Consider the following 9,160-nt stretch of genomic DNA (forward strand, 5'->3'; position numbering starts at 1 on the left):
CGACTCTGTGTGTGTTTTTCTTCTTCATTTTATTTTGCGACAACTGTATAAAAAAATATAAAGCTGCATGACAGGGCAAGGAAAGTGCAGAACAATGAATAACAGAAGCAGGGAGAAAGGAACTACCCATAGAACTTTCACACAAAAGCACGAAGATCAACTCTGACTCGAGCATATTGCAATGCACAGCAAACTTGCACTCACTGCTGGTAAAGTGTGTGTTATAAATCATGACGTAAACACCAGTACTGCAGAGCTACTACAGGCAACAGTCTTCTGCGAGGTATATTGCGTACAAACATACCATGGCATGTCACCATACAAAGTTCAATGACGCCGACCAGCTACACCATGGTCCCCATGATGCACCACGTTGTAAAACATTTAAGAAATCTCAGAGGTGGCCCTTTCTGGCCAATCACAACCAATTCTTTCGTTCCTGACAACCATAGTACAGTATTTATTTGAGCCACTAGAAACACTGCCCAAATGACCTCTTACCCAATCTTCAGCAGATAATTAGGTGCCAGGGTTCAGCTTGGCCCGACAACAGTTTGGCGTATTTGGCCTGCTGATGGCAAACTGCTTGGCATGTGATCAAATTAAGCTTCTAGGTTGGAGGTCTACAGTCACTGCAAACCAGGGCTGGACTTGTTTCTATACTGAAAGACTGTGTTCATTAAACTGTCCTGCAATACGCTAATTGAGCAGTGTCACAGTTGCGGAGCTTATCACAATGTAAAACTAGTCAAACATCATTAAATGGAGTATCAAGGACCATTGCCACACCCTGCACCAAATGTTTGTCTACACATGTGATATTTTACATGTGAACTCCAATAAGAACACTATGGCTGGCCATTGTCTTAAAAGAAAAGCAGACAGACTAAAGATGCATCTATGATGTCATATCTAATTGCTTGGCACAATGCATGCTAAGGAAGCATCTCATCCACAAGCGGTGCCTTTGCACAAGGAAGTATGTGCCAGGCATTTGTGGCTTCACTTTAATGCTTAGGCGAGGCACACCATGATTACGATTCTGTCAAATTCGTATGCTTCAAGAAAGCACATAAACCATTTTTCCTTCTTCTTTAACACATTGTATGAACATGAGATAAACCAAGTAACAGTAGCAGTAGTTTAGTCACCACAAACAGGCACTACATGAATTATGTGAGAGAGTTTCAAAGGGCAAAGCAAGCAACACTAAAATTACTAGTGTAGAGTTAGGCAAATGGCACAGCCATGGCTGAAGCTACGAAGCCTGTGAGTGATACAGGCAATATTTCTGGCAACTTTGACCAGTTTTTGATTACATGCTGGACAAAAATGGCACTTCTTGAAATTCTCAAACCAGCTGTCCTTTAATTGGAATGCGAGCCCCATCATCTCAAAATTTGACAATATTGTAAAGCTCTTACTTGCCAAATCTGCGCTTCAACTTTTCAAAACTGCTTAACACTACACAGCTGTTTGCACACTGATGCTAATGAACTTGCTTCTTCAGAACAGCTGGCCAAAGTGGCATTGGAGAGTTATGTAGCAGAAAGAATCAGGTGTGATAATTTAAGCACAAAGTTGCACTTCCCTTTCTATAGACAGTAAAGTGATATGGTGCAGCAGCAGCAGCAGCCAATGAAACCTTCAGCCTTGCAGAATCTCTAGAAGCAACTTCAGCACACCAAGCAGGAAAGTCCACAAAAGGGATATCTCTTCTGATGGGCCCATGTCATCAGTGACCTCTTCGCCTGGTACAGCGGGGCTGTCCTGGTGATGGCTGCCTCGCTGCTGCGATGCAGCATAACCGTAGTCGTGGAAGAGCAGGTTCTCTGTTGAGTCGTCCACTCGAACTTCAAGCTCATACAGGCTCAGGTCATGTGATGGATGACCATAGATGCCAATGCCCACAGGTCGTCCGAAGCTACGTGGCAGGTCTATGCGCTCATGGCCACATGTTGTGGACTGCAGAGACATTGATCATGGTTAAAGTAGATTTACTTCAGGTGGAAATCAAATCTAATGAGTTAACATACTGACCGCAACAATTTTATTTCGAGAGACACAATTTTAATTTCACAGGCACACTGTTCCAGCAGCTAAAAGAAGCAATCTATAGCTGTCAGGTCAGTGACACTTGCCAGTCCACTTCATGTGATAACAGTTTATGATCCACTGGCATGTAAGCTTAAAGCTATAGCGCCAACATTGTCTGTAACTTATATGCCATATTTGTGTGCATATATGTGCAATTCCTGAAGTACTGCTAATTATTATCCGTGAGTTACCTCTGATGCCAGAGCCTACTTGTGAAATCTGACACAACAAATACACAAAGCAAAGTAGAGCAGTTCACATGCACGCTTCTATGAAGATTGCTGAACTCTCATTTCACAGTGTTACTCCTTATACAAATGTTTATGGTGTCAATGCCTTGACTTCTCCTTGGTACTTTGCTGCAGCTTTTGTGCAAAACATTAGCCCAGAATAAGAAGTAATTGGCTCATTCTGATGCAGCTACTTATTTAAAAAATGGCTGTGGCTTAGGTAAAGTTAAGCCCAGGATGCGAAGCATACTAGCCTTTATTTTAGTTGTTGAACCACTGTTTAGCCTGGTGAACTGCTGTTGCTTGGCTATATTTGGTTCGGCTAGACGAAGAAACAACTCATGCATTACTTCTTCGCCTTCAAGAGTGGAACGCGACAGCGTTCCCGTCGACCCGCCAAGGGGTGTAAGACAATGGGCTACAGGGCAGCGACTACGCGCCCCGCATTGGACGCGGTGAGCGTCGAGCAAAGCAGCGTTCGGCGCGGCAACGAAATGTGCGCCTGAGCAAGAGACGCACGCCTTAGAAACAGCGCGTTTCTAAGGCAACACCGCATTCACTAGAGGCGCTTTTGTACCGCTTTGAAGCGTTGTACTCGTGGCTCAGTGGTAGCGTCTCCGTCCCACACTCCGGAGACCCTGGTTCGATTCCCACCCAGCCCGTCTTGCAAGAGTTGAGCCAAAGCCACTTCTCCTCTGTCGTGACGTCACGGTGTCACGTGATTTCATGGTCACCGCCGCGCCTGAGGAGCTGGGTTGAGCCCTCGTAATATGCTTCGCATAAAAGACAGCTCGCTTAATAGACCTTTCTCAGGCAATCCCAGTGGCCCGCAGGTGTTCAGTGCAATATGGGGAAAGGGCATGCATCGAGCAAGCAGGCCTGCCGCCCCTTTGCAGCGTTGGCACTGCGGCAGCACAAAACGAAGAGAACAAGGCATCACTTCTTTCTTCATGCTCCTCATGACGCGAGTACCCATGCCTACAAGTACCTGCATTTTTATCTCTATGCAAGAAATATGAAAGAAATAACACAGTCAGTGCAGGTATCACCAAGCAGCTGCTCTTTCACAGAGAGGTAAACCCCCTCACTGTATATATTTCACCTCTATCAATTGAATTTCATCTACAGAATGCTGCATTGTCAGACCGAACATGAACAGCGGAAAAACACTGCGACTTGCTCAAGCAAAAAATGTTTATTGCACTTCTGCTGTCACAGTGGTCTGCTAAAAGAAGTGCATATATGGTGTGGGTTATTAGGAATGGCCACAGTGCTCACCAGTTGGTTGCTACATGTATTACTTTTAAATAAAAATAAGGAAAAAACTTTTTGGCCTATACTCTTGTTTTTTACATGAGAAAATATACCGAATTGATTTTTGGCACAGGTACTCCAACACTGTGTCAGTGTGCTGTGATACACTGAAACTAGGACATAGCTTGCAATAGAGTTGTCATTGGACCACATAGGTCACAAGCGAAGTAGGTTGCTGCTTTGTGGTGGATATCTTTTTGAAAGTAATTCTTATCATCTGTGGCACACCTAAAGTTACTAAGGCCTTTTCCTAAAGTTTTTTGGCATGTGCAATACTCAGCATGGTTCAGACTTTAAACCACCAATTGCAGCTAAGCAATATGCTTTGTCAGAGCACTTGCACAATCTAGTGGAGCACATTCAAAAATTTTACATCTTCACCCTCGGATGCAGCGTTAGACATAATTATGAAATGCAACGCATTACACTGTCGCACATTGACAACACCGTGAAATGAATTGATACTATTCAGCTTTCGAAAAATTGTGCGAGAAAATGTGAAACCTTAGGTTGGAAAGTGAAATTATGTTCCCTTGAAAAAAAAAAAGAACAGTAATAAAAAAGGTGGATCATAAATCAAATCTACCTGACAGTTGCCTTTGCAGCTGTGGAGCATGCATTGGGTTTAGTATTCAGCCTAAACACCACACCCAGTATAGGGTAGCAAACCGGATGCTGTTCTGGTTGACCTCCCTGCCTTTCTTATCCCTGTTTTCTCTCTCTCTAAATATTGCCCAATCATATTTAATATGCCTAATTTTATTTTCCATGCAGGTAAATTTTGGCCGTCATCCAGGGTTCTTCATTGATGAAGGGTGTGTGGACTAAATAGATGAAGGGGTCTTCAAGCTTAGCTAGGCTGACAGCAGTGGCGCACATGTGGATACACTAGGCAGATGTGAATCGCGGAGAGGTTAGCCAATGCAGCTGGACAAAGAAGAAATTCTTGGTCAACACACCCAGTAGGGCGAGTTGACTGACCACTGTGAGTGTGTAAATGTGCTTAATAGACATGGACGAAAGAAAGGATGAAACATGTAGTGCAATAACAGACAGACACGACGAGCTATGAGACACAATGCATTACATGTGTCTCATGTTTCTTCTTGTCCCTACTTGTCAAGTGTGTTTACATGCTCGAAATAAATTCTTGTTTGTATTAGGCACCAACATGTGCCACCTTGCCAAATTTACTTGCCACCTTTCAAATTTGTCACTACTGACTGCGACAGATGCTTGCATGGCAAGAGGAAAGCAAAAGTGTGGCACCCTTCTCTGCTACATACACACATTTTCCATAACCAATTGTGCAGCCATTGGTGGCACCCACATGCGAGATATTGGCGTAGCCAGGGGGAACATTCCCCCCTTCAAAATTGTTTCACGATCACCCTACCCTTCTTCCCCAGAGTAGGAAGTTTCAGGAGGTGGGCTCTGACAGAGCTACATGGATGAAAGGGCAAGCTTGAATGTGAAAGCAAGTCAAAGACTGGTGGTGATGCGAAAGGGGGGCGGGGGGCAGTGTCATGGGTGCAATCCCCTCTCCCATGCACAGAACATCACAGTCCCCCTGGTGGTGTATCTCTACCCCATTCAGGATAATATAAATTGTAAATGCTGAGGGAGATCAGCGCTAAAATTTCCACATACGGGTAAAGATAGGACAAGCATAAAATTTGGGGCACTGTTGCTCCCCACCAGGACTTCGTGTCATCAAAGAGCTTTTCATTTCTGGTACTTGACCGAATGGTCAACAGCCATCGAACAGCTTTTCTTTTCTGGTACTTGACCAGAAAAGGTCAAGTACCAGAAATTTTCCACGCAGCGTGGTTGACCACGCTGCATGGAAAAAAAGCATCCCGAAAATATTGCGACTTGCTTGTCTAGGGACGCATAATAAGCCTCATTTTTTCCCCTTTTATTTCCCTAGTCTCTGATTTTCATTATGTTAATAAAATTGAGAACCTGCCTTTGGGCTAGTTTGTACATGCCATTAAGAATAAAAACAGGGCAAAAAAAGGGGCCAAGAAAGAAAGAAAGACCTAAAGAATGCTGATTTGTGCATGGCAAAATATATCAAGGACGGCGGTGCTGGGGGGAGGCTAAGATACCGCCAAAACAAACAAGTGGTAGGGCAGATAGGTGAATGGCCTCGAAGTCCATGCAGTAACATAAATACATGGAATGTTAGGGACCACTGTGCCTCTCAACAACCCAAGGAATGCTGAAGAGTGCGACAAAGACTAACAGAAAAGAATGTTAAGAAGGGGAGTGGGGTGATGGATATGAGGAGGAGGGGGATGTGCATAAAAGGAATCAAGAACAAAGTTGGCATATAATTATGGACACCAGACAGCTGTAGCCAGTCGCCTAGTTGAGGCTCACCTACACCACCATAACACATGCTGCTTGCTGTGGAAAGCCCATCCTAACTAAATGTTTCAGCAATTTTGAGAATAGACGAGTGTCAGGAGACACGACACTTTCAAATCTGTCGGAGCTACTGGCCCTTATTTTACTGCGAACTACGGATGCCGTAATTTTCACAAAGGCTTCTAAACAGGCAGCAGTCCTACTTTGTGGTGTCTACCTTATCTATTCCCAAGTATGATCAAATGACAATATGCATCACGTGATGATACTATGATTGCAACTTACTTCCAAACATCTCTTCAAACAAGGCGGACAGTCTCTGAAAGTAAGCGAAGCATGCATCATATGATACTATCTAAGTCCTAGTGCAAGCCTTCTTCGTGTATATATAAATCTAGAATAATATAGCAAGCCCACAACACTGAAAGTGCAATTGAGTGATAGGCGACTTGCAAAATAGTGCGCACGGCCGGTTCTGCATGTAGATGTGTCTGTACCACTCACTAGAAGACCTGGTCGGAAAACAACAGTTATCCCCACTGCAACCCGGTCTGCAGCAAGTCTGGGCTGCAAACAAGAAGACACACAATAGTGCACGTTCTTGGTTTTGTTTGGCCCCCTTTTTATGGCTGTTTCTTTCTTCAAGTCATGCACCAGCTAGCTCATCGAAATACATTATACAAATACATCAATTTGTAAATGAAATTTCTTTTTGTGTAATAATTTTTAAATATAGCATAAGGATGATGGCATAATTTGATGTGAAGTGACTGCACGCCTTAGCAATGAAAAACCTTTGTCACAACTTACGCAAAATGTTGTTTCTGCAATGCAATAATGTGCATCCTATACGTTTAGTCTTGGCTGGGGAGTGCTAGTGGTTTGTCCTTGTGTGATGTGCCTCTATTTAAATTTTAAACACACACACACACACACACACACACACACACACACACACACACACACACACACACACACACACACACACACACACACACACACACACACACACACGCATGCATGGAGAAAGGTCTACTAAGTACTTCTGCGTAAGTGCCAGCACAGAGCCTTCTAAGAATACGCTGCAACTGGTGTGAACTTACCTGAGCACAGTGACTGTCCAGGTCAAAGGTCGGCTGAGCATTTCGCTCAGCCACATACAGGTCAGGATCCCCAGCCAATGGATGAACCAATATGGTGACTGCACCAGGTTTCGAAAGGGTGTAATAACTATAATTGCCAGCACCAACGACACCGGTCACCTTTTCATGAAAGACAGTTGGCTCGCATGATGACGAATGAGCCCACAGCACCAGCAATGTGAGCAAAGCTGGAAGCTGTAGAGCATCACCACTTTCTTGTTTGTGCCCTGCAATATCAAACTTGTAATCAATCGAGGATCACAGGCTCAAATGCAATTGCAATGCAAATCAAATGCAAAGTGCATTTACTGTGCACATCATACAGCTAGCGCCAGCAAAGTGCTTTAAAGAAACTCACAAGAAGGTTCATGAAGGCATGCTAAAATTAATGAGAAAGCTTTCTGATTTAATTATACACGTACACAGGCTATGATTTGTATACAGGACTGTTGCTGTGAATGCATTATGGACATAAAGAGCCTGGTAGTTAGGGAACCCTGCAAAATTCTTTAGTGAAGCAGCTTTCCTTCGCCATACCTGAGCTTTCTCCTTCACTATACTTCTGATTGCACAGGAAAAAACTCGATGCACCAGATGCAATGCCTTCAATTCTTAACAAAACATGTGGAATTATGGCACAGCTATATTTTCTTTCTTTTTCGCTCATGTGCTTGTGCGTGGCCTTTATCCTCTCATTTAAGCAAGCTAACTGGTGGCTTCTTTCATGCACAAGAACTAACGAGAGGATGAGTAATACAAATGCAGGCAAGTATAGAACTTGTTGCTGGGCGAGTCGGTTTAGATCTAATGAATACATTGTTGCGCTAACAGGAAAATAAAGACTTCGAACTATCAGCGCTCGACCTATCGTTTCTTACATGCCCTCCCAAGTTTTTCTTTTCCTGTTAGCGCAACAATGTATTCATTAAATGTGGGCAAGAGCCGGGGTACAAAGGAGTCGCAAGGCGCACCTAATTAGCCTACGACACGGCTTTAGACATTGGCATCGATGTGCTAAAGCTAGATGAAACGCGTTGGAAGCTCACGCTCCTAAACACGCAAATGCTTAGTTTTAGACATCACAGAGACGTAGCCATGTATCGAATGTACGTTGCTGAAATGCTGCAATGACGTTCTAGCTTGAAACTGCACACAGTTGTAACATGACTGCAAAGCCCTCTCAGCTTTGCACAAATGATTCAGAAACCCAAAGGCACGCAGCTAACGATTTGTGCTGCATTTCAAGGTGTCGCAGAAATGAACAGCTCGAAGACGCGAGCTGAAAAAACTCTTCACGTCACACTTTAGTGCAAGTATTGCATTTCGTGATACATAAGAAATGTGCAATGTTTCAGGCAGCATCAACCGAATCCTAGGCGGGCAGCGACGTTCAACGCCACCCGTAAACAAAACGCCGAGTCGCACAGTTAGCACCATCCTGCCGCAGTAACTCACAAACATTGTGAGCACACTGGCGAATCGGCTGTTGTGTCACTCACCGTAATATAAACACCCGAACCACATTATCGAGGAGGTACCGAAGAAAGGAACACCGAAGTCATGTCACAGCCACGGGCTATGGTTTTGCTTTCAAGAAACCGGTGCGCAGACAAAGTTCATGATCGCAGAAATCGGTACGATTCTCTAGCAGGCACAGATGAGGCAGGTACAGCAGCGCACAGGACCAACAAAACGATATGAATAGCAGCGTAGTATCGCCATCAGAACGACGCAACAATTATACGGAAGACGCGTGGTTAACAACACGCACGCATGTTTATGGAGTTTGCGTTCAGCGGGGACTAAACGTGTTCGCCGGGCACATTTGGTAACCTTAAATCTACGTTAAAACGTAGGACTATGAATTAGTAACAAACTAAAATGCGAATAAAAACGGAGCCAGTATGCATGGACCAAAGCGGACGAAAGAAATGCAAAAGAAAGTTTCCACCAACAACTTAACTGACTTGACCACCTACACCGCTTACACGAAGACAAGTCGAT

General features: G+C 44.1%; 1 protein-coding gene across 1 annotated transcript; it reads right to left on the reverse strand.

Annotated features, from left to right (window-relative positions):
• Positions 1-10: 10 nt before the first annotated feature.
• Positions 11-9,065, reverse strand: LOC135914376 (UPF0669 protein v1g209471-like). Its single transcript, XM_065447188.2, has 3 exons — positions 8,656-9,065; positions 7,118-7,383; positions 11-1,965 (listed from the first exon to the last, which is right to left on the reverse strand). The coding sequence occupies exons 1-3, from the start codon at positions 8,678-8,680 to the stop codon at positions 1,648-1,650; spliced, it is 609 nt and encodes a 202-aa protein (XP_065303260.1). The 5' UTR covers positions 8,681-9,065; the 3' UTR covers positions 11-1,647.
• Positions 9,066-9,160: the final 95 nt, after the last annotated feature.

Source organism: Dermacentor albipictus, chromosome 7, assembly GCF_038994185.2.
Source record: "Dermacentor albipictus isolate Rhodes 1998 colony chromosome 7, USDA_Dalb.pri_finalv2, whole genome shotgun sequence".
Classification (NCBI taxonomy): domain Eukaryota; kingdom Metazoa; phylum Arthropoda; class Arachnida; order Ixodida; family Ixodidae; genus Dermacentor; species Dermacentor albipictus.

Excerpts from the sequence above, each read along its gene's own strand:
- LOC135914376 (XM_065447188.2), bottom strand. The coding sequence starts at position 8,680 with ATGTGGTTCGGGTGTTTATATTACG. Across the intron at positions 7,384-8,655 it reads GTTCGGGTGTTTATATTACG|GGCACAAACAAGAAAGTGGT; the intron begins GTGAGTGACACA and ends TTGATATTGCAG. Across the intron at positions 1,966-7,117 it reads TGGACAGTCACTGTGCTCAG|TCCACAACATGTGGCCATGA; the intron begins GTAAGTTCACAC and ends ATGTCTCTGCAG.